Source organism: Vespa crabro, chromosome 7 (assembly GCF_910589235.1).
Source record: "Vespa crabro chromosome 7, iyVesCrab1.2, whole genome shotgun sequence".
NCBI lineage: Eukaryota > Metazoa > Arthropoda > Insecta > Hymenoptera > Vespidae > Vespa > Vespa crabro.
In genome coordinates this window covers 602,501-629,084 of record NC_060961.1, presented here as the reverse complement: position 1 = coordinate 629,084, position 26,584 = coordinate 602,501, and the positions used below count along the sequence as shown (strand labels likewise).

Sequence of the window (26,584 nt, the reverse complement as noted above, 5' to 3'; positions counted from 1 at the left end):
AAGACACTTCCATAAATTGACACGGAGTCTCAGCTGTCCTATCCATTTATCTCCAGTTAAGAACCACGCGCGATGACTCTGTTAATGTTGATCACACGCCGGAAGAAGATATTCCCTTGGCAATTTAACAATAAGATTATACTCTCACAAAATCCAAAATCGAAAGTAAGAATTCATATCTTTATCATATGCGCTATGGTTTATTACCAAGTTTTTAATATTATATTGTATCCCTTCTTCTTTCTCTTTTACTCTCTCTCTCTCTCTCTCTCTCTCTCTCTCTCTCTCTCTCTCTCTCTCTCTCTCTCTTTGTCTTGTCTTAGATCACTCACAAAGGAGTCTTCTTTTACTTCTCGCGGCATAATACACCGTAGTCGTCTATTAAGCTCCCGTAGAGAAAGTTAAGAGTCTAAAATTGCTAACATAAATCAGTAAGCGTATTTTGCCGCGGCACATTACATGCAAGAAGGAGCGAAATACGTTAAAATGACTTTTTACAGAAGCTAAGAGTCCCACTCAGAAGGGGCTGGATTTTACGCTACTCGAGCTACTTGAAATTTTAGTTAAGTTAAGGCGGACCAGCCGGAAGCGACACTTCGAACGTGATAATTGTACGCCAGCTGTCGACTTCGTTTTCCTTTCTACTTGAGAATGCCTTACCAAGCGAATCTATTACGAATAACTTCTTTATTATACGTATTAAAAAAAATAAAGTATTAAAAAAGTACTCGAGTCATATACTAGTACAAAAATTATAACAGATCTTTGAGCATTCCTTTGAATTTTAGTTAAAATTTGCGATGCTATTGAAAAAAAAAAAAAAAAAAAAAGATTGTACATTTTAATTCAACAAAATGTATGAAAGTATAAAAAGGGGAAGGTTTGTGAGATTTGGAAAATTGTATTAAATTCGTTTCGATTCGATTGTAATTGAATCTACGAACGATCAACAGCTAACTGCGAATTTCCTCGCTAAATTGCTTTGCCGACCGTGATCAGTTTAACCGAGGTTTTCAAAGCACTTTGTAACTCGAAACGATATGCCAAGAGTTTGCTACGTAAAATAATTAATATCCTACGAATATATGAACAACGAAGTCACACTTTCAGCATAAATACTCAGAACGCATACATATATATATATATTTCTCTTATTGGTATACTAAAAGCAACACGAGTAGAAACGTTATTAATTACTTTTCGCGTTTCTCGGTCTCGCTCTCGCGTTGTTTCGCACGTGCGGAACTTATTCACGCATTGTCATTAATAACATTGAAAAGTGAACCAAATCAAAGTGTTCAAATTCGTCGAGTTCGATGGTCTCATTGCAGTTTAGTCCACTGATTAATTACCATCCTTTTGATAAATGATCTTTCCTTGACGTCCGACAAGCACTCGTTGAAGGGAATTAATAGTAAAACTACGTCGAAAAAAGGGATGATTATGAGAAAAACGTGGAATATTGGGAACTCGAGACTTTTCCTTTTTACAACGATATATTTATTGAATCAACGTATTTACAATATCTTGAAAGAGAAAAATAAAAGTGTACATATATAAATCATACATACCATTATATTCTCGTACATAAAATTCTTTCAGTTTGAGAGAGAGAGAGAGAGAGAGAGAGAGAATTCGTCGTTTTTTACGGCGAATAAAAATCAATTTAAAATCGATAAAATATAAATTGTGTAAATGGAAGCGTAAATCCTTAAAATTTTGAAAGAAGAAAAATCGAACTGTGCCATCACGTTCAAAATAAACGCGTCTAATAATAATCCCTATAAACGATACTAATTCAAAATGGCGTAACATTGGGGCGATCGAAAATCAAGATATATGCTTTCAACCGGTGACGCTCGTCCATTACGCTTTTACGATAAAATTTCGCGATAATTGTTTTTCCATTCTCGCTGGTCATTCCATCGCATCGTTTGTAGACGAGGTCGGTCATTATTCACGTTTGGAACGTTTATAAAAATAATGACTTTGGTACCAACAAAAGTACGAACGTTTATTAATTACAAAATATAATAATAATAATGAAGTGCGGCTAAATTTGTTATTTGTAATCGAGATGCTTTGTGAAAAAATCTAATTAAATATTAACTCGTTCTCTCTCTCTCTCTCTCTCTCTCTCTCTCTCTCTCTCTCTCTCTCTCGCTCGCTCGCTCGCTCGCTCGCTCGCTCACTCACTCACTCACTCACTCACTCACTCTTTCTCATTGTGTCGGAAAAATTTTCTAATTATATTTTTCGTACTCGTAGCACTTAGACAAATACCTTCTCTGGGACTAGAAAATAAAAGATTCCAACGTTCTCTCGAACACGCGACGATCTCGTTGTATCTTTTTATATCTTTTGTTCTTTTTCTCGTCTTACGCTAAACTACGTAGAAAATGTATAGGTATTCTCAAAAAAAAAAAGAAAAAATAAGAAAAAAAATGAAGGAGAAAAAAAATTAGAAAAAAAAGAAAATAAAAAAGAAGAAAGACGAAGCTCATAATCTCGGAAAATACAAATCTAATTGTGTACACATTTTTATCGTAGAATGGAGTTAATTCAACGAGCTACCTCGTACTACTCGCATCTCACGGAAGTTCGTTAAAAAGAAAAAAAAGAAAGAAAAAGAAAAAAAAGAAAAAAAACAGAAAAAAACGCTAATCTCGCGAATTAGCTACTTCCGTGAAAGTTGTGAATCGTTTATACCTACCAACTTTTTCTCCACTGTTTTTGAGTCGGCAACAGCATACAATTGTACACTTAATTTTAATCGGATAATTCTGATTGATACATTTTTATCCGTGTTCTTTGGTATCAGAATCGAATAGTAAAATTCGATCTTTGACTTTTCTTATCGTTATATCTCTACGAATACTTTTTAACGTTGTTTCGATGGAGCTTCTCGAGCTCCAAATAGCCATCCCTTAATACTGTCTTAATCTTAATGATGCGACGAGTAATGACTCTCCATCGGAGCTTGTGCCGGTCCATTGATACTTTGAACAATCATACTCAGACAATCCAAACTGCTGCCGTTACCTTGACCGGAGGACGTTTCGACTTGCTCGAATCCTGTAACAAAAGAAAATAATGCACAACGATATCAGTTATTAAAACTCTTTCTCTCTTTCTTTTTATTAAACTAAACCATCTGAAATTAAGGTGAGAACACATTGAGATATCGAGAGAACATAATCATTATGTTAATTATGTACAAAAGGATCGACGTAACGTTTCATTAAGTCAAGAAATTTCCCTCTTGAAAAGTTCAAACACTGCATTTTCACGCTCTAACGAGAAAGAAAGTTTTCATATCGAGAAAAGCATCAGAAATTGTGAGCGTACGACTGTTTGAAGGGGTAATCAATGAAAAGGTAGGATGAGAAAAAGAGAGATAAAAGAGAGAGAAAGAGAGAGGGGGGGGGGGAGGGAGAAACGGATGGAGAAAGAGAGAAAGGAAAAAGAAAGCAGAGAAGGCAGAAACGTCAACTCGTTGTATTGGAAAATTGTCGCTTCCGTCGCGACCACACATACGGACAGAAATATCTATACATGGGCACTCGCGTGTACATATAGTAAACAAGAACCAGTGATAGGATTCTACGTGACCTGGAACATCACGTATACCTACGAGAATTCAATCAAATTGGCCGAATACACACGTTCAATTGCAAATTCGAGCGAATTTCCTATTGACCACTAATGAACAACGCATGGCTTGATAGCGCATATAGCTGCTGTTGGCGCTTCTATCAGAGATAATGAAGTAATGTACGTAACTCCTCGTGTTTCAACGACGATGGTATTATGAAACGCATTGTTTACGCTTCTTCGCTTCTCTATATAGCCGGTATATTAAAATTAATCGGTCGATTAAAGTCCCTAGGCACGACGTTAAGACACACTGGGAAATTTGCCAAAATTTATTCAGCTAAACATTCACGACGCGCCGTTTCTCTTTATCAATATTTATTCGACGAATGAACGACAGGAATAGAGAATTGTTGCAATAACAACTAAACAAAACAAAAAAAAGAGGGAAACAAAAAAAAAGAGCAAGAAAAAATACAAAAAGAAAGAAAAGATAAAAGAGAGGAATAACTCTCAACGGGAAATACCATTTTCGTTCGTTCCTACGTACCTACGACATAAAACACACAACTGCGTGAAACGAGGCCGAGAACATCTATATAGCATATATCCCATACGTGTATATCCCATACGTATGTACGTGTATACATTTCGTCGTGCTACGGGCGCGCAATAAAAAGCTAGAACGAACGATAAAAATAAAAGTGTATCGTTTCTACGAAAGAAATGAGAGGGAAAAGAAAGATAGTGAGCAAAAGAGAGAGAGAGAGAGAGAGAGAGAGAGAGAGAGAGGGTGGAAGGGAAACATTGGCCGTACAATGATGGGGTCCGGGTTTAAAACAGAAAGTACCGTCGAAAACAAATCGTGCTTGTTCAGGCAGTATTACGGTGCCAAGAATAACGGCTTCAAAGCCCTTAAAGTACCAGAACGTTGCCTATGCAAATTCGTTTCTCTCCGGACTGAAGAACAAAGAAGGATGGAAAAAGTCGAACAAGTCGGAATGAGGAGAAAGTCGTGAAGATGAGGAGACAGGGTGGGAGGGAGGGAGTCTTCTTGACATTACTTTTTCCTGTTTTTATTTTCCCGTTTTTCATGGACAAACGTAGGCTGGAGAAAAAAAAAGAGCAAGATAATGTTTCGGGATATTAATTGTTTCCTTTTTTTTCTTCTTCTTCTTCTTCTTCCTTACTCGAGAAAGTAAATAAATGTACATAGTTTCGTACACGAGAAAGAAAATGAATGTACATATATATGTACGTTGATAAAAAGTAGGGAGAAAAATTTTTTTTTCCTTTAAACGACCGACGACGATCCATTGATTACGAGCTTCGACGTTAACGACGTCTATTTTTCCGTAATTTCATCTATTATACGATCGTGAATATCTTCAAATCGAATTCAAAGGACGTACTCCATTCATTTAAAGATCTTGATGCACTTATCCTTCTTTTAAAGGATTCGTTTAACTTTCGAAATATGATGAAACTTATTCAATGTCAATGCGTGCCATACTCTTCGTTCTCGTTTTTTCTTTCATTTCCTTTTTTACGTGAAAAAAAGGAAGAAAAAAGAAAAAAAAAAGAAAAAAAAGGAAGGAAAAAAATCATCCTTTTAGTATAATTCAACGATACTTTATATTTTGTATCTACGAACGATACTCGCTTTCGAAGGTGACACGAAAAGCTTTTCAACGAACTAGACGGTACGTCCATCATCCTCTATTGGCTTTGCCAGGGAAATTTTGAAGAGTTAGGTGCCACCCGGAGGTGGTGTCTAAAGGTGTTGGTCGTTAACACGCGCCGTCGACCAGCCGACACGCGTAAAAGTGTTTCCAGAGAGAAAGAGAGAAAGAAGGAGAGAGAGAGAGAGAAGATCGACTCGTGCACTTACGATTAGTCGTGGCACGTTCGTAACGTTGAACATTGATCGATCATTCTGTCATGGAAGGATAAGGTAAAAGTGACTGACCCACTACTTCCATCCACTATATCCTTCATCTTTTCCACGTTCATACGTGACGACGATATTACATAGATTCGCCAGGTGTTAACATTAACGAATAAATATATATATTTGTACTTGGCCAGAGATGAGAATATAAAATCATTCTTTTTTTCAACTTTACCATTTGAATAACAGCTAACAATGAAGGCAAAATACATCGGGGAGAGTTATTAAAGAAAGAAAAAAAAAACAAAAAAGGAAAGAAAAAATTGAGGAAAATGTTTGATTTCAAATAAATATCCTAGAGATAATTAATTTGACGTAGAACGATCCTCCCTTTTGGCAAAGAACTTTGATACGAGAAGGAGATGAGGATAGCCAAGGCTTTTATTTATAAATCTCACGGCGATACATAATTTCACTTGTCATATTTCTTTCGATGACATATCACCAAGACCACGCACGATGGTTCCTTGCCAACTACTGTTATTATAATTCGGTAACGACGATGTCGAATAGTTTTTGACAGAGCCGTTTGAAAATTATGTATTAACGGTCTACCGCGAGCTGCCATTCCATATGATGCAATAATTCAATCGGAATGGAGTGGGATGAATGAACCGATATTATATTTGAAGAATTAGACGAATATTTAGTTTGACGTTCGATATCTTCACTTGTAATTCCTATGTCGCTTAAGGTCATAAACGACCGCCGATCGATAATTACGAATTTTGCATGAATTAGCATATATCGATATAATTTCGATAGATTTGATGCTAATGATTTTATTCATTTTCAAATAGGAATGAAACAAACGAAAATAAAACAAAGGATATTACGATCTATCAATGATAGAATCGTATCTCCATTCATGTTTCTTTAGTAAATTCTATGTCAAAACATTAATCGATACCATTTGTTACGTGTCACTTTCTATTAGTACTCTCATAGTGTCTCAATGAAGGGAACCACCTCCGAAGCTTTAATTCTCTAAGTGAGACAAATGATTCGACGAAAAAGCAACGTGTAAATTTTACTCGACGTTCTCATTAAACGTCGCTCGATCAATCGTTTCCCTAAAGGATAATACAAGTATGTAGGTAACATGAGCGATAAGGGGGCGTGGAAAAAATTGAAAGGATTGTAGATCCGCTATACGCCATTATTGCACGACGAATTTATGTTTTTGTTTACTTTTACTTTTTTTTCCTTTGCCATTCGATCGAGGGTACTCCTAACTCCTAGGAAAATCTGGGTCTGGCTTATCGTAAAGGGAAAATGGTTCCCATCTGAAGTTCACTTAAGACGCTACTTCGTTCTTCGAGTCTTCGATTATTTTGACATAGCGTAAACGTATATACGCGTACATAGGTAGACTATAGATACGTGTGTACGTATTCGTGCCATTTACCTCGAGTCAAGTTGCCGAGGCACTTTAATCGGCTCGATAAATCGACGGATTAACTCGTAACACATCTCGTAATATTAGGTAAGCGCGACAAAAATAACCGTTCGAGTTACCGACGACGATGTAGAAATGTATAAAAAGATATATTTGAAAACGGAAGGATCCCTATAAATAAGGATACTGATGGACCGTGCTCGAATTTTATTTATCGATTGCGTTTTCTTGTCGTACCATTATCTTTATCGATAATATCCAACGAGTTGAATAAAAAGTGTCGTTTAAATGGCAAGTTCAATCGAGATAACGAGTTTTTAAAGATTTTCATTTTGGACGATATACATATACGCTTTTACATCGATCGCTTTAGATATACGATTTTGCGAAATTTAAAAATAATTCTTGTGAGCTACGAGACGAGAGGGTTGCACGTATTCGAACAGAGGTTCCTTTGTTCGATAAGGGAGTGACAAATCGAACGAAACGAAGTTAACGTTGCCTCGGCGAAGGATAGGAGTTTCGATTTATTTCTCGTTGAAACTGCCGAACGGATATACGCAGAGCGCAAAAGTAAATTAAGACGTCTCTTAATTGCATTTCCATCTTCAAAGACGGTTCGGTAGATTTGCTCAAAGTCTCCCGTAGACCGAAGACACGGCCGTTACTTCTTCTCGTGCAAGAGACAACGAAGCTTTGATTCCATCTCATTAGAGAGAAATGCATATTCGACTCGACCCTGTACTCTTCAATGGTTCCACGTATGAACGGCCAACTTTCGAAAGCGTCGATTTCGTTCTAACATCGTAGAATTATAATGTTTTACATGAAAAAATTTCTTTTATGATTTATCCCAATAACCCGATTAAGATCTTAAATAACCGAAGGGGGGGAACCCTTTAGCTCGTCGGTCTGAACCTTACATGATATTCGCGGCCTTCGAATCGCCTTTTTTTCGAGCTCTAAATCCATGTTAATTAATTTTCCCGACCAAACGAGTCACGGTCCGACGCAATAACAAAGGGCTTTCGAAGGGCTCATTTACTTATATACTTGATTACCTGTACGTAAGATCGATCGACCAATCACGGAATTATTTTTTAATTCCTCGGTCTTAACAAAGATCTAAATAAATACATTTCTAATAAGAGAATATCGGTCAACGACGGGTACGAAATTAAAACTACGTACATAGGATATATAGAAATAACAGGGAACGTATTCATTGACCGAACGTTCCATTTCTCACGATGGTTTCTTTTCAGAAAGCTTTCCTTGAGGTCCATCGTCGTGCGAGCACTTTTCAACGCTTGGGTTAAAAGGAACGCGGACGATCGACGCCAGGAAAAACTTCTCCACTTTCGTCCGAACGAACTCATTTCTCTTTTTTCTTTTTCTTTTTTTCTTTTTTCCTTGTTTTCTTTTCTTTTTCCTTTTCTTTTTTTCATCCAAACCTTCGATTTTCTACCTCCATTCGCCAACAGTAAATACTCTTAAACACGAACGAAAAGCTAAAACATTGTCGACTCGTACGAACGACGAAATAACGTTTTCCAGAGATATTAACGGATTCTTGTCCGCTATGAAAGTATGCATGTTGGCGACGGTTTCCGTGGCGTGCTTAAATTCGCGTTCCGTCGCCGTTGCTGAGGACTCGCCGACGCGGAGGACTCCAACGACGATGTGTCATACTAATGTACCGTGGCAATATATGGCACTTTAGGGTGGCTCAAATTTTCCCATCCCCGTTCCTCCCATCTATCCCTCCCTGATCTCTCTTATTGCTCTTCTCTTTCCTCTGAACTCCTCCTTCGATGAAGCTTGGTGGGCTGATGGTGGGGACGGGGGGATGACAGAAAAAAGGAACGGCACTCGTGGACGACTTTTCACGGCTCGTTCGAACGTATTTCTCAACGTCCCAATTAAATCGAGAAAAATGTCATTGCCTGGTCTTTATCTTCTTTTTTCTTCTTTTCTTTTTTCTGGTTTTTTTTTTTTTTTTTTTTTTTTTTTTTTTTTTTTTTTTCTTTTATAGCGTCGATCCACGTAATGGATTCACCTTCGCTAGTTGTATTCTCCTCGTAAAGCAGGAATTTAACAATTTCGATAGTTTTGATGTTCGTCGAGTATCATAAAAGATTTTGGTTGAAAGTTAGAATGTTTTCGAATAACCCTCACCAAATGGGACGTAACGGCAAAGCATTAATTAAAATAATCAGGCACCACGCGGTAGCGATCCACGCTTCGGTAAATTCCTTGGCAGCCGTTACCGACGACGCGTTTCGTCGAGATATCGTTTGCACGGCTAGAGAGAGCCTATCCTTTGCTCAGATTGCTTCCGAGTTTCTTCGAGTAGGCCTTAACCCAACAGCCACCTAAGCGTACGTACACGCATGGTAAAGCGCAATCGTGAATTATAGCGTGTCGCGTATAACGAGAGAATCGCTTTCGATGCCCTTTTACTAGCGAGTCTCCACCCTCCAGACTCTCTTTTCGTTTCTTTTGCTTCCTTTCTCTCTCTCTCTCTCTCTCTACTTCCCTCGTAGACACGGAGACATGGATCCAGTAGACCATCCGGAGCGATGGTAGCAACTGCGAAACGCCTCAAAGAAACTCACGCTTCTACGACCGTTTCCAACTCTTCTTCCTCTTGCTTTAGCTGCAACTACATAGTACAAACTCGAGGAGTATTTGTAAAGTGAAAAGAAGAACGTCCCCGTATTCGAACGCAAAAGAATTTCTTCTACAATAGAATGCATCATCTTTGCGATAAGCTCCGATTTTTCTTTTTGTATAAAATTAAATATAATGCCAAGTTCATTGTATAGTTGTATTATAAAAGGAGCTAACGGATGAATTCTTTCTCTCTCTCTCTCTCTCTCTCTATATATATATATATATATATATTCTCTTTTTTCTTTCTTTCTTATTGTCCAGCGAACCGATAGAAGGACACTCGAAGCAAATGGCATCGACGTTGCAACTCCACGACACTTGTCTTTGGCTCCGTTGAATTATGTTTCACGCTTGCCAATAGCCAGGTATTCATTAACGCTAATTAATTCCGAGTTATTTTAATAGTCGCTATCGTCGAGCACTCCGTCCGTTCGCATCCGTGTCTCTCGACTACGCCATTTTCCATTTCCCCCTGTCTCTTTCGTATACGCGGGTATGCTTGTACGTTCGCTTTTAATAAACGCCGACTCGATTGTTATCGAGCTCGTTTTGTAAACGAGAAGACGGCGAGACGCATTATGCTAATGCGTGAGTCGCTTCGCCGCGAGAGAGGAACCGAAGATCTCATCCTCCGATTTATCACTGGGATTTACTTTACGGATTCTCTCTCGTCTTCTTGTCGACATTCGAGTCTTCTTGTGTCCTCTTTGTAACAGTTTTATTTCTCTCTGATGTGCTATGTATGTATATCCTAGTAAGCAATTAAACGTTGACAATTTATTCGAGATAGGTGTAACCTTTGCCAAAAGACCACCCTGTCGTTTGGGGGAAGAAAAAAGAGATAGCAATCTGTGACTACGAAATCAGTCTCAGATCTTTCGGATCGTACAATTTTTCTATTTTCTTTCGTCCGACTATGAGTCGAGACCAAAAAAAAAATATACTTTCTCATTCCGACTTGTTCAAAAATTTCTAACCTTCCGAAACATTTTCCGTACTGTAACAGGAAATAAAACAAGTTTATCGAAAACAAATGGAAACTTGAAAATGTTGAAAATTGTAAAGAAACTAAGCAACTTTGTGAACGTGAACGAATGTTATGGACAGAAGACTCGTACCAAGAAATAACATTCGCTGGGGTAACCCAGCAATTTTACGTTTCGTTGGGCTAACTTCTTTCCTCCTTCTTCTCCTACCTTTTCCATCCTCTCGTTGTTGTCATCGAAGCATAAATTTTGATCCTTCTCGCTTCGTTATCCTTCGTCGTTTACTTTTACGAGATTCCGTCCTATTTTTCACAACCCTCACTGGAATAACGCTATTTCACCAAGAGTTAAGATATACATACGTACAAACATACATGTACATATATATATATACACTCTTTCTCTCTCTCTGGAATTACGTTTTTGCATCGATCGAACCATGATAAAAGCTAGATCGGTTTATCCGCGAAATCGAGCATGAACCATAATCGCGATAAGATCCTACAAGCAAAGTATCCACGTTAATATTTGACCGAATTGAAGCATTTGATCATTCATCAACGAGAGTACTATTTGGTACTATTGTCAATCGGACAAAAAAACCCTTCAATCTGACCAATAAAATTATTCCAAACTCGTGAAAGCCCGAAGGGTATCGAAGTGGCTCGTATTTCTTTTCATCTCTCTCTCTCTCTCTCTCTCTCTCTCTCTCTCTGTCTTTGTCTCTGTCTCTCACTGTCTCTCTCCTCGTCTCTTTCTTCACCATAAGACTCTTTTTCCTCGAGAGCTTCTTAAAACGATCGAAAAAGCTAGAAAGTAAATTCTTAGATGGCTTTTCGTAAAAGAAGAAAAGAAGAGCTTTCGGAACGTGATTCCCATAAAGAAGAAAAAGAAGAAGAGAAGGAGAAAGTAGAATGAAAAGCAATGACAACCCCATATCCACGACTCTTTCATCTTCTCATATTTTCTGTTCTTTTCTTTTTTTTTTTTTTTCAAATTATTGTTCCACATATCTAACATTGTATCTTTTGATCATACGTATCTACCATCCACGAGAGAATAACATTGGCTTCTTATCTAATATTAAATATTAAATATCTTTTTCTAAAAGATACAGACGCACGTGCTATTATTATTGCTCCTCGCTTTGTAGTTACCTTCTCGAGGATCGAGAGTATAACGCGTGCACGTAAGCTCACGTATCAAGTGGCAATGCAAACATTGCAGAAATATTCGCGCGGAGTTGGATTTGGCTCGGATCCACGAGTTATATTATCGGTGCGGTGGGGAAAGAGAGTGGAGCACGCTATTGCTTCCCCTTATTTCTCTCTCTCTCTCTCTCTCTCTCTCGCTTTCTCTATGGTTCTCCCTCTCTTTTTCTGACTCTATCTCTCACACTCGATTCCTACGATGGCCTACTACACTCTAGATTCTAGAGGACTACCCTCAAAGTGACACGAACTCTTCCCTTTCTCTCTTTCTCTCTCTCTCTTTCTTTCTCTCCCTATCTGTGGACGAGTACGCGCACGCACACGCATGAACGACGATGTATACGCAGCAACGACGCAAATGAAGCTTGTTTTGGAACAGATCCATAATACTTGCTCGTACATACGTTACGTCGCGCTCTTGGCAACGCGTCACTCATGCACGCCTCCCAAACAGTCATGAGAAACTTCGATATACGTACGAAGATATCCGATGGATGTGTAAGAGCTCGAAAGGCCTTCTTTGAATTTTTCCTCGAGCCCGGACGAACGCTAGAACCGTCGATACGCTGGTAATTAAGTTCTCGTTAGCGTACACTGAGACACGTGAAATCGTAATACATATATACCGTGTAATCTGTGCGCGTAGATATACGAAAAAAGTAATAAGATTGATGCCATCCATTTATGCCATGCCATGCATTTTATTTTTTTTTTCTTTTTTTCTTCCTTTTTTTTCAATATTTCTAGCCGACGGAATTCTTTGAAATTGATTCGTCGGGAATCTCGACTGTGCAATGTAATGCATTGACGTTGAAATCTCAATATATGTTTTTTAATATTGATATTAAACATTTCACATCGAAGTTATCGAATGAAAAGTTATTGCGTTGGATGGTATAGTATAGTGTATATGTTGACCTACTATGTATTTAACGTTTTCATTAAATTTTCCATTAGAAATATATTAGGATACTAACTGAATATTTACATCGACTGCGATCTTTGTCACGCATGCACGCACACGCACACGCACTCTCTCTCTCTCTCTCTCTCTTCCTCTCTTCATCCTATGGGAGCGTTCAAACGCGACAACGTAATATCGAATACGGTCATTTAATGGATATCTAATTCGTATTCACGCAATATCGAAGAGATATATTCAATCGATAGTCAAACGCTCTCACCGTCACCGACGTCACGAACACCAATGTGTATCTGCATCTCTGTGGGGATGGATCTAGCCGCATATACATATGCAACTATGCTAATATTAATTGAACGTCCGTAACGTGGACGGTATGAGATTTCCAAGTGCAAGGAATACGTTCAGGATATTACTAAAGATTCCTTCGATATTTTCATTCATTTCTAAAATCCGGTATCAATTGAAATTTCAAATAAACGTGATCTTTCATCCCGATGAATTATTCCTTTTGTTTCTTTTCTTTCCTTCGTTTCATATCAAATATTAATTTAAAACTTTGGTAATAGTCGCATTACTTGTAATGTCATGCATTTGATAAATGCCCGTTGGTAAACCATTTGCACATCGAATCATAGATATTCCATGAACGTTACGAACATTTCTATCGAAAAAGGGTGCTGAAAACCGGGAACGACGAGGCACGTTCGACTCTAAGAGGGTAAGGAGAAGTCAGAGACGTGATCACGTTTCCCTTAGCCGTGGGGCTCTCTTCTTCATATCGAATCGGAGCAACCCTTCGATGAAAAGTACAAGAAAAAGAGAGAAAAGATATCCAGTGTCTGGATATAGTATTTACGGGCTTTCCCACGGCTCTTCTCGCGTGATCATTCGTCGAAATGATGCATCACAAAGAACGTACGGGTTATCTTACTTCATTTTTTTATTTTCTTTTTTTTTTCTTCTTTTTAAAAAAATAGAAAGATAGATAGTGAAAGGGTAACGCGTAAGAGAGCGTATACGCACGTTCACGAATACGCATACGTTCGTCTATTTTCAGAATGTAGGCCAATTAATTCCGCCACATTTTCGGCACCGCGGAAAAACGAAGACTTTGCAAATGTCACACGGAAATAGAAGCGCGGATAAATGTCCAAGAAGAGTACCGTGCGCGAGTAACCACGTTGGTCTCTCTCTTTCTCTCTCTCTCTCTCTCTCTCTCTCTCTCTCTCTCTTTCTCTTTCTTTTACGTTCTTACACTCGTTTCGCAGTTCCTGCTCATTCGCGGGAGGGTTGGCACATAAATGCATATCATTTAATAGGGAACATATGTTCGTCGGTTGGTATTCTCTTGCATGTTCCAGCACCCTTCTTCTCTGGTCCTACTTAACAGTGTAGTTCGCCGGTGCGGAAATAAGTCGCAACTCGATTACACCCCCTCCCTCTCTTTCTCTTCCGACTTTCTTCATTCTTATTTTTTGTTTATGCATTCACTTTAGGTATAGTTGGCCCGTCTAAAGGGAATAAAGTGTGGATTATATTTGCGAGTAGAAAAAGCCGTCGCGACGTTAAGCTCGATCGATTATATCATGGACTCGCATAATATAACTCGCGTAGGATAGCGATTAAAAGGAGAATGGGAGGGGTGGGTGCTGCGGCAGGGAGGGACAATCATCCAAGCGTGGCGTTGAAGTTAGAGCTGAAACTAATAATCTGCGGGCGGGTCCTTTGTTTTCGGAACAATCGTAATTCTAGCTGACGATGTTATACGCCACGGCGTATTCATGACGATGGACAGTGGCAGCACGTGGTGGTAGTAGTGCGCGACGTAGCATGAGAAACCGTGGAAGCACGTTCGTCGCAGTGGCGTACTTGCGAGAGAATACTTGCGAGAGGATGGACGTAGATTCTAATCGAATAGGAAGCTTCGCGAAAGCTTGAAAGTGTTACGAGAGAACAAAGTTCCTTGCGAGTATTACGAGTGATCAACTTGAATTTAGATCTCGGTATAATTTTACTTGATGACTATGGTAGTCGTCGGTGTTTGAACGTCTTAAAAATATTTCTATACTTTTATAGATTTTATTTGTGAGTTTTATTTACGGAGAACAATAATGTCCGCAATGCGTTAATATAAAATATGAAAAATGGGATGTTTGGGATATGTTATTCGAGAAATTTGTACGCCAATGAACTCTACGATACAACAACGTAGTATACACGTACGTACATATGTCATAGAAGATATACCGTATAGCTGGTATACGTCGATGAGAGTCGTGCTCATAGTTCGGTATGCGAGAGTCGCTAAGCTTCCGATAATCGTGCCCGGGACAATCGTCGTCACTCGACACGAGGATAGGGAACCCGAGATATAGAAAGGAAATCGACTCGTTGGGAAACGATACGGATCGCAAAACTCTCTTCTCGTATCTATCGAGAGAAAGAGAGGTGAGACGAGGAGAAGCAGGAGAAGGAGGAGGAGAAGGAGGAGGAGGAGGAGGAGGAGGTATCCAGAGAGAATAGGAGAGATAGAGTAAGGATAGGATAAAAGAAGGGAACGATTAAAAGCGATCCCTCTCCCACGCGACAGGGACGTACCGAGCGGTCGAAATTGGCCGGGTAGTCAAGCGGAAAATCGGGCCGCGCCCCCTCGGCGTGGCTTTTGCCGCCTGAATAATTTATTCCGAAACGCCCGAACTCTGCCGGCGGCGACGTCGACGACAGCGACGTCTTTAAACTTCCTCCGCCTTTAGACTCTCTCTCTCTCTCTCTCTCTCTCTCTCTCGCTCTCTCTCGTTCACTCATTTTGCCTCCGCAGAGAGAAGAGTCGAAAAGGGACGACATCAAGAGACGAAGGGAAGATGGTAGAAAATGTTCCTTCGAGGATGTCTGAGATACTTTAGAAGAGAAAGAAGGTATCGAATGAAGGAATCGATACAAAGCGAGAAACACGCGACAGTGTAAAAAGGGTTTCTCCAAACGAGGCTCGATTTTTCTTAAGCGTTATCGGAGATCGTTTCCAAACGGTAGAAATTCACTGAATTTCCTCCAATTCCTTTTCCCGCGTTACGTATACACTCCCTTATCGACAAGATTTCTCTCAAACCCAAAGTGGTTTTTTTTTTCCCGTTGGTTGGAAAAAGGTGTACACTTGGATTCGGAAGGACGTCTGTTGCAGCGAAAATATTCCAGAGCGAAAATTTTCTTGACTTAACAATTTCGAAAGATTTTTATTGGATCTCCGCGTTTACATCCTCCTTCCTACATTCGTAAGAGCTAACGCGTACGGAGAAATGTTACATCGCAGAAGCTCATGGGTGGCTATCTATAGAAACGGAGTGTAACCGAATAGAATCTTGATGTCACTCAAGGGTGACAAAACTCATTAATACTGATCTGCTTAATGCTCTGCCTCGTGTTCAGCATTAATCTGCTTAAAAATACCTGTACGACGACTCACCTACCATTTTAGCTCATCCGTGTCGATTTATTTTGTGTTTTAGCCAAACGCAAACTTTTAATGTACTTATACTTAACGATAGACATTTTATTTAGATAGGCGACAATTTCAATTCTTGCGCAAAGCCATCTTCAAATATTCCTTTACATATATACATATATATATATATATATATATATTATATGTGTGTGTGTGCACGTGCGTGTATGTTAGTTATTTCGCTTATCAAAAATTCTTAGAATGCAAAAAGACGAGCAAACCACATCGTTTCTCCTCATATGTTAGTCCCATTATCCACGATATGCAACGCGTTCTATCTCTTCCAAGCTTATACCGACAATACGTATGCACGTATGTATATGCGTATGCGTATAGTATGTTGTATATATTTCTGTAGCAGAGGTCTCACATATTCTGCCTTATGCGAAGCAGATGTCCATAATCTTTTTCCACAGTAAGACCGAGCATGATCATTATGAGTTTCTTTTATTCGGTTCAGAATATCGTATCGTAAAAAAGAAAAAAAAAAAAAGGAGAAAAAATGTTTGTAAGTGAATTTGTTAAGTGTCATTGATATTGCAGATTGCAAAAATATGTTTTCTTTATTTCTGTTTTTCTTTTTCTTTTTTTTTTTTTTTGTTTCATCATCTGAAAATGTCAAAAAATACGTTATACGTTGAACGACATAATAATTACTTTCGTTATCATAGAAGGATTTTTGAGAGGATACATCACGTTGATTCTTCTTGAAGTATTCGTTGGTACGAGATCATTAAAGCTTGCGGAATTTCCGTGACAAGAAGCTTCGGCAACACGAAACTCATTAACCACGTTCGAGGAAAGTGGCCGAACGGCTTTACGAGAGAATATGAACGACAATGGACGAGGTCGAATGGAGCGCGGGCGTGATAAAAGTACGATGAGCATCACGATGTGTGTTCGACTTATCGTTCTACGGGGAACATCAATTTTCATCAAAGTGCTTAGGTTTACGTTGCATACCGATAACCCGATCAAATCGATATCATTAGGTATCCCATAGGTATTATTAATTCAATTAAATTTTATAATCAATAGAAAATAATCGAATGATAGAATTGGGACACTCGAACTCGTGTTTAAAACTTGATGGCCGATATACTCGGTATCAATATTTCCACATGATCGCGTTTCATTAGAGAATAGAAGAAGCATTAGTCTTATTAGAAATTCCTTGTCCTGTCGCACTTAAGTGTAGAATACTACTTACCGTTAATTGGTTGAAACCTTGCCAAGGGATCCGAGAATTGTCGAAGTCTGTCCGTCACGTATTGCGGAGACTCCCCGTTCTAAAAAATCAAAAGCAAAATCGTCGTTTAATGCGCGAACCTTGTGTCCGTCCGACGATTTTGTTGTTCTTATTAAGGAAAGAGGATTTAACGCCGGGATCGAAAATACTTCCCATCGATGTAACTCGTAGGGGAAAGATTATACCGGAGCTCGCCTGTGGTGGCAGCGAACATGGATTTAAATTAAATCGAGTAGCTATATTTCAGCATGCAATTACGTTGTTCGCCAAGTGCTACCAACCACGTGGACAAAAAGTACTTCCACTGTAGTACGCTACTCGAATATAATCTTTTAGAGAATCGAGTATAAATTGGTAACTAAAATTGCTTGGTTGCTCCGGCGTACGGAAAATGTTTAACTTTTAACTAATTGAAAATTTTCATTATACACGCGGTACACGTTTAACTGAATTATAAATGATTTCATACAGTTCGTAAAATATGATAGATGATTTTCAAAAATATATTTTATATCTTTGGATGCAGTAGGCGTTGACGGCTACGTGAACGCTAATTTTAAAATAAACTACTTTTAAAGTGGTCGAATAAACAATGAAATATTCGTGCTTTTGGTCCTCTTTCCGGTTTCAAAAAAGAAAAAAAAAAAAAAACAAAAAAAAAAAAAAAGAAAGAAAGAAACAAGGAAAAGAATTACTACAAATTTAGGGACGATGTTCGATTTTTTTGCTCTTCTTCTTCAATTTTGCCATCCCCCTTCGAAAATTTTCCATCTCTAAGCATTTTACGATCCTAAGGTAAAATTGTTTTGACTTGGCACTTTTGACGGTGACTGCCTCCGCTATCCGGTCGATGATTCTCCAGGGCCTATCGTTGCCTCGAAAATGCCGGGAAAAGAATGTTGTTGAATTTTGTAAAAAGAAAAAAAAAAAAAAAGAGAAAAAAAAGATCTATTGAGCGAGCCGACATCGTCGTAAAATGGATCCTCGTCAACCATTACGATCGACGAGCGACGTTAAATATATTTTCGTCTTTCTCACTCGCTCTTTAAAGTGTCTCTTGACCGCGACGTCGTGGTATTAAAGACGGCGGATCAATATATACGTTTTCCTTCGTCGCTTTCATAATTCTGTTTCTCTCGAAAGGTACACCCCCGACGTCGCGCGTTAAAAATACCTCCGTATAATTTACGAGACGTTACCATTGAACGACCGTATCGCGACCGTCGTTAAATGGAATCATCGCTTTCGTTACAGCGAATCATGCTTTTTACGCTGTGATCTTTATGAAGTAAGCGATAACGCTTTAAATTTCAAAACACTCGGATAACTAATATCAATATCTTACTTTGTCTAAGACTATAAAAGAAAATTAGCGTACTCTTTCAGCTTAGATTGTTTATTTAACGAAAAGGAAAGAACCGAATGCCTATACTTTCGTCACATTGTTCTTTTTCATCCATCTACAACGGAAGCGGGTTATCACTCTCAAATTGATATCACGCTCGAAGAGAGTAGTCGAAGCGATGTTTGACGAAGTTCGAACTCTCGAAACTTCTCTCTAGAAATTGGGTCATTGCGTGCACATCGAGTTTAATCGAGTTGCATAGATGCGTACCCGTCGTAATCGAGTCGCCTTGAGATATATCCACAATGTATTAACTTTCTATCTATACGGATCGATATGGAGCCGAGTTAATCGGTTCGAACAAATACGAATTCGCTTACGACAAATATTTTACGACGAAGTATTCGAAGCGTTGAAAATCGCATGGATCGATACTCCCGATGATCGAATCGACGAAATAAAAATGTAGTAATGATAGTAGTAGTAATAGATCAAATTTAACCAGACTTGCTATTAGAGAATCGTAGTCGCATAAACGGAAAGATATTTTGGTAACAACCGACGGATAGCTCGAACGAAGAAGGAAGATAAAAGAGGGAGAAACATTTTTGACGATATTTAATGAATATTTACGCAAACGAGTAATATAATACTATTCCGCGTGACTTACTTCTCGAAAACATCGTAAACATCGAATTATACGTCGGCACGTCTCAATGACTCGTTACCAATGGCGATGAGAATGGTGGTAAGTTTTCGATGGCGATGGTAAACGTAAAATCGAGCCACTCGTCGTATCCTAAGGATGCAGACGGAAACTTTGAAAAGCTTCGAGACGAGAGATAATTTATGCGAGTCTGTCATGGGACAATATTTCTTTGGTTATTGGCAGCTGGTGTTCGCTACAAACAATATATATATATATATATATATATATATATATATATATATATATTCTATGTGCGTGCATATTTATACACATGTATATACATATATGTATATACGTTGCTAGATAAATACGAAACGATCAAGGACGTAACCGGAGGAGAATCGTTGATTTATTTAAAATCGTCGAAATGTCGTGCTCGTTAATGTCCTACGAACGTTCGACGTTGCTCGAGCCAAGCACAAGTCATCGGTATGATTTCGTGTCGTCGAATCGAGCGCGATTAAAAAAGATTTTTTTCTATTCTAATTTCGTCGAAAGGACGTCTTTCGAGCTTAACCTCGGGAAACGAGATTCGCGTATCGAAGGAAGGCCGGCCGATGAATCAACCGTAGCTTAGACTCGCTTTTAAGGCTAATCGATCGACGTAGATATTCATGAGAGAAAGATATACAAAGAGAGAGAGAGAGAGAGAAAGAGAGAATATTTCGTAAAGTATAACAATTTCATAAAACAAAACGAGTATGGCTCGTCCGTCGAGAAAATTGGACATTCTTATTTAATATAGATATAAAATTCTATAACTATATTGCGATCTATAGAGAGAAGGAGATCAACGATACAATGCCTATCGACTCGATTGTAAGCGATTAACTGTGGTCGTAGCCATTACCAGAAAGCCGATCGTGCGCGTCCCAGTGCCTCTACCAAAAGCAAAATCGGTCGATGCGCGATATAACAGAGATAAAGATAAAATGTGAATGGGATGAGGTGCAACTTGTCGATAGGACAACATGTTGGACTATGTCGAATCACGCCCAGTATCCTTTTTACGTTTCCCCATTCGTTTTCATGATTTTCTTGACAATCTCCTTCAATTTTCACCAAGCTATTGGATATCGATAACTGACAATTCCATAAATCAGATTATAATATTAAAAAAGAAAGAAAACTTTACTTTCGATAATATCGATGATGCCGCTTTTCTAGTAATCCCATCTAAGCTATATAATCAAACGTTAGGTAATATAAATTACTTCGAAAAGATTCGTTTTTTCTCCTTTAACGCATCGTTTTCTTCTATGCAATGAAAAAGCAACACACACGTGTGGGACACGTGCAGCTCGCTCAACGGTCAGGCAGTCTAATGGTTTTTGACCTACGACAGCATTAAGTGTATATTATCTTTTTTTTCTTATGGATGTAAAAAGGGTTGTCTCCCTCTCCCTTCCTCCCTCTCTCTCTCCCTCTCTCTTTCTCTCTTTCTCTGACAATCTATTTAGTGGGCTGTTACGAACACGACCACATAGAACGAGTCACGGTAATGATATTAACTCGTGTGGCTGCTTAAAAAAAATCTCACACTATACCTCAAAAGTTTTATACATTTTTCTACACACCTCGACGTCATTCTATTACCATGCAATGTGGTAGAGAGAAATACAACAATGGCAATAGTTGTACGAGAAGCTAGTTGGAAATAAATTTTCAAGGGATAATCGATCGTTCGAGTCTTGTCAGGTTGGTGAAATAGTTTGTGAAAGATCAGTTAAGCGTGCCTTGGGCGAAAAGGCAGACAGGCAGACAGACAGAGAGAGAGAGAGAGAGAGAGAGAGAGAGAGAGAGAGAGACAGAGAAATAGAGAGGCGGGGAGAGAGGGAGAGTAAGCGAAAATCACATCGGTAATTTTAGGTGAGCGTCGAAAAGTGTGTATATGTCTACGGGCGAAATCGTGGTAAGGACGAAAGTGAGAGACAAATTGAGCTTTGAGGCTTTGTAAAAGCGACGTGCCTTACTGAAAGCGGAAAGAAGATTCCTGAGCGACCACAGGAATTTCGCAGGAAACACTCGGCGATTTCACGTTGGGCGGGCTCGTGCTCTCCAAAGAGAGAAAGAGAGAGAGAGAGAAAGAGAGAGAGAGAGAGAGAGAGAGAGAGAGAGAAAGAGAAAGGAAGAGAGAAAGAGAGGACATGCCACTTTGGGATTCTTCTTCGAGAGGATTACACAATGAAATATATTTCCCTCTCGCGTCTTTTGCCCGCACCTCCTCTCCCTGGATGTCGGCTCACCCTCGCTAAATATAAAGCGTCGGACCGATTCGAGAAGCGAGCAGTCACAAATCACAATGCTCGTCGCGAGAGACCAAACGAAGGGAGGCAAAGGAAAAATTCTCTTAGCTTTCTTCTCTCCTCCTTTCTCCTCCTTTCTCCTTTTTTCACGACGACAAAGACGACGAAACTTATCGTAAGGGAAACGCGAATATTACCTACGCAGACGACGACGATCGATTAATCCGCTTCAACCCTCTTGGATCGTTATCAAGAGAAGACCCTTCTTTTTTTTCTCTTTTTTCTTTTCTTTTTTTTTTCTTTTTCTTTTCTTTTGAAACCTCTTTTTCCTCTGTAAAAGGGTATATTTCGTTCGGATCGATATACGGGGATCGTCGGTCTGCCATATTAAATATGATTCGTACTTTGATTCATGCGTTCTAAATATCGTCTCTCTCTCTCTCTCTCTCTCTCTCTCTCTCTCTCTCTGTCTTTTTGGATACATTACATCATTTTCATATCGAATAAAATGAAATTGGTTAAATGAGGAAATAGAAAAAAAAAAGAAAAAATCTTAGTCGGTCTTAATTTGATGCAATACGGATTTTATACGTCGTCAAAATAATAGCACAGTTATTCGTCGTCTAATGGAAATCGCAAAGGGAAATAAATCGAAAGGAAACGTAGAACGCAAAGTGGTTCGTTCGATCTCGTAAACTTTCATCTTTGCTACGTCGTGGATTCTTTCCGCGATTCATGAGGCGATATACGCGGTTGCTGCACTTTCAGACGCAAAGCGTATCATTCCGATTTCTTCTTTTATTGTCTGTCTCTCGTCTTCTCTCTCTCTCTCTCTCTCTCTCTTTCTCTCACTCTCTCTTGATCCATCTTTCGGTCGAGTGTCAAGAACGCTCCCGCGTTTCTGAAAAGATAGACGACAAGGAATCGGGCAGCTTTTATCGTAAAGTAGGATGAGTTAACCGCCATGCAGAGTAAAATGCCGGCTTTAAATAAGCACGATGTTTGCTCTTGTAGATAGCACTACGGCCTCAATGTTGGAGGTCGGCTACGCTCTTTCGAGATTCTCTCTCTCTCTCTCTCTCTTTTATTCTTCTTTTCTTTCTGACACAGCAAACGAAGCATCTTTTCTGATTAATCTTCTTCCTTCTCATTTTTTTCTTTTCTTTTCTTTTTTGCGTCCTTCGTAATTCAACGAGAATCATAACATTCCTCGTCACGATGTGTATAATGATCGAATAATCATTAAAAATCGATTAAAATACATATATATATTGACGTATACGTCAAGAGATTTCTCGAGTGACAAGCTCTCCTCTTGCGGCTCTCTTAAGATGTTGAACATATAAGAAGAGAGAAAGAAAGATTGAGAGAGTGAGCGAGCGAAAGAGAGAGAGAGAGAGAGAGAGAGAGAGAGAGAGAGAGAGAGAGAGAGAGAGTAACGAGGAGTCTCTTTCACTCCGAGAATAGTCTGAGGCGACGCCACATATAGAATGCGTCGAGTACAAATAGAGGAATATGGGAAGACGGATAAAATGTGTACGGGGTGTTTAGTGGCCCGCGGAGTGTAGGAATGAATGAGAGAAAGAAGGCGAGAGATCAGAGGGCACGACGCCGATTACCACTCTAGGTTTCCCCCAAAGAGGTCGACGGGTGAGAAGATAAAGAAGAAGAAGAAAAAAAATTTTCCTTCTCGATCGCCGATCTTCCTTCTTTTTTTCGTTCGAAAAAAAAAAGAAAAAAGAAAAAATTAAAGAAAGAGAGAAAAAGGAAATACGCGAACGAACGAAAAATGAAAAATTGATCGTATTATTTTAAATTTAGTTACCCGTTTATATTGTTCATGTAATCAAATAATTTCAGATAATCTATTATTTGGATAAATAAATAAATAAATAAATCGAAGAATTTTATTGAACAATATTTGAACGATCCTATTAGGATAGTCGATAAAAGGAAAATAAACGAATCTTCTCGGTTTTAACTGCAACGAAAGTAATGACATCGATGTGGCTACGAACCCTCGCCTTATCTTTCTCTCTCTTTCCCCCCTTCTTTTTCCTTTCTTATTGGTTTCCAATACTTCTTGCCAAAAACGATGAAGACCGGCCACTTTTGCGGTGAATTCGCTCGCAAACATACTCCGGTAAAAAGGACAAACTCAATAACGTTCACGGATTCACATTCGAAAAAGTATCCCACACAGTGATTTACGCTCTGTTTTGGAAAATTTTATTTAACCAATAGACTCGACAAATTTTCGAAAGTAACAAAAACACAACTAACGAGTTTAACGAAAGATTCAGATATTTTGTTTACATACCATATTTTCCATAGACGCATGATCCTGCGAACCGGAAGATCGGTTGCCCTGCAGCAACGCTTCTAAGCTTTCAATGTATTCTATTGCATTTCGAAGGATCTCCACTTTTGGTAAACGTTGATTCGGATTGTTGCTCGTTCTTCGTTTCAACACTTCGAAAGCTTCGTTCACCTGCAATACGATTGTTATACGTGCGATAAATGAAAATATAAATTAATCAAATTTAACAAGTGTCTAATCGCAATGATCGTCCTCAATGGTCACTGAATTATCATGCGATAAGATTAAATAGGCTTTTTCGAATTATCATTTGAGAGCCATTTTATTTTAATGGGCAATAAACGTCGACAAATGTTTTCTTTCTATCAAACACCTTGGATGCTGCGTAAACGTTTACTTTCAAAACTACATATATATATATATATATATATATATATATATATATATATATATATATATATGTATATATGTCGGAAAAATCATAGGATAAAGTGGTGGACAAAATTTTAAACGAGGGAAAACTAATATTCATCTTTCATTGAAATATCTTTTCAATGGTTTTCGTACATTTCGATTAAATAGCTAATGATCCTTTCATATTTATCCAATTTAAACGCGAGATAAATTTCATAAATTAATCGATATTCATCAAACTCGCATAATCGCTCTTTTCCCCCTCTTTCTCTCTCACTTTTATTTTGGATCTCTGGACGAATTCGTTTTAATGCTTCTTAAGGTTTATTGGATCTCGCATGGATTACTTCAAGTCAATTAGTTTGAGGTACTCGGTCAAAATTGCATTTGGCCTTGCAAGTTGAGTGCAGTTAATTGGATAACCGGCGCAATGAAATTCGATCTCGGATGAGATCTTCCGACGACGGTCCTTGATTAATTAACAAATTCGTTCAAGTTCGATGTAAGATCAGTTGATATAGATGGTAATTATTAGTACGTAACTAAGTTATATTGATTCGGACAAATCGAAATGAGGATAACGTTATGAATTGAATATGAATTCGAACGTAGAGACCTTTCTTAAGCGTCTTCTTTCGCGCAAGGTGGCAGCTTTCCTACGGTCGACGGTTACGGTTTTCTTTTTACAAGCCTTACAAGCCCAAAGTAGGCATCTCCGTGGCCCGTGAGGCGATCCCGCGTCCAGAACGTGTGGATGTGGCACGTGCTCGACCGTTTCACTCTCATTCGTTTCCTCTCCGTCCGCCGATGGCGATTCGAGATCCGCGGAGGCGTCTGCAGAAACAACCGACGATGCATCGTCCGAGTCTAGGATGTATCGAGACTGTGTCCTACTTTTAAACAAAATTTTACCAATTATCAATACGTCTCTCGTCTAATATCATATATCATTAATACGTATCAGGCTATATTTTTTTTTATATATCAAGAGATGAAGAAAAAGGAAAAAATCGAAGGAGAAGACAATAACACGTGCAGACTCGCGATGAAAATCCTAGTTAAGATATCGCAAATAAACGTTGCCGAATTCTTGCCTTAATCATCCTTTAGTTATCGCTAGCCGGTAGTTAATAATGGATCCACGTGCGTAAGTCTGTCAGAAAACAGTTTCCGCGATTGGAATCGTTCCAGGTGGTCGTTCTTAACTTCTATACGCCATAAACCATCTACTTTACTCTATGTACACTTCGATACGCAAAAGGGGGATGGAGGAGGACAGGGGGTTAGAGAGAGACAGTGAGAGAAAGAGATTCGTTTTAATACGAGACAAAGTAAAGATGGAGGAAAAGACAGAGGAGAGAAGGAAAAAGGAAAAACAAAGAGAAGCAAGCTCGAGGTACGAGGTGAAAATGGTTTAATGCGCTTTAAAGCCGTCGTCGCATTTTCGTTTAAAATACAGACTTTCGGACTTCGATTTCAACGGTACACCGATAAATGTGTCACTCGTACGTTCTAACCGAAAGAAAGTGATAGATCACCCTGCCGGGACTCTCAGCGGCGACCAAACTTCTTCTTCGAAATAAGATCGCGCGAAGCTTAAAACTCTCTTCGAAAAGATCGAAGGATATCCCCCTGAACATTTTTGTTAAATCGTTCGTTCGACATTTGTTCACCTCGTATTTACCTCGTTGTTTTTTCAAGCTTGATTACGTAATTACATACGTTGACTTGTTAAAAGAAAGAAAGAAAGAAAAAATAAACAAGCAACAAATAACGATATTAAAATTAATTACATTAATCACACGCCATTCTCATCGAATCAGTGTTTTCGCGGCACGTGGGATTCATTTTCTTTCTTTTCCTTTTGTTTCTTTCAATGAAACAAACGCGTAAACACTACTACCGGCTACTTTATCGTGTAAATACGGCAAAGTCAAAAGTTATACCTTTTTTCCGCGGAGGTAAAAACTCGCACGTTACCAACGTGTAATTACGTGGAATCACGCTAACTTTTCCATTATGCACTTGACACAGAATCGAGAAGAGCGTATCGTTCGTCG

The 26,584-nt window shown here is 38.8% G+C and overlaps 1 protein-coding gene across 7 annotated transcripts in view; it reads right to left on the bottom strand.

Moving 5' to 3' along the window:
- Positions 1 to 1,477: 1,477 nt before the first annotated feature.
- LOC124425550 (transcription factor SUM-1) overlaps positions 1,478 to 26,584 on the bottom strand; it is a 26,443-nt gene continuing 1,336 nt past the window's right edge. For 6 of the 7 annotated variants that reach the window (XM_046966021.1, XM_046966024.1, XM_046966023.1 and 3 more), the window contains exons 4-7: positions 25,141 to 25,417; positions 24,111 to 24,281; positions 17,452 to 17,530; positions 1,478 to 3,075 (exon numbers count right to left, since the gene is read on the bottom strand). In XM_046966021.1, coding sequence (XP_046821977.1) covers positions 2,945 to 3,075; positions 17,452 to 17,530; positions 24,111 to 24,281; positions 25,141 to 25,417 — 658 coding nt within the window. In that variant the 3' untranslated portion in view covers positions 1,478 to 2,944. The remainder of the gene's footprint in view (positions 3,076 to 17,451; positions 17,531 to 24,110; positions 24,282 to 25,140; positions 25,418 to 26,584) is intronic. The other variant, XM_046966022.1, reaches the window with a different exon arrangement.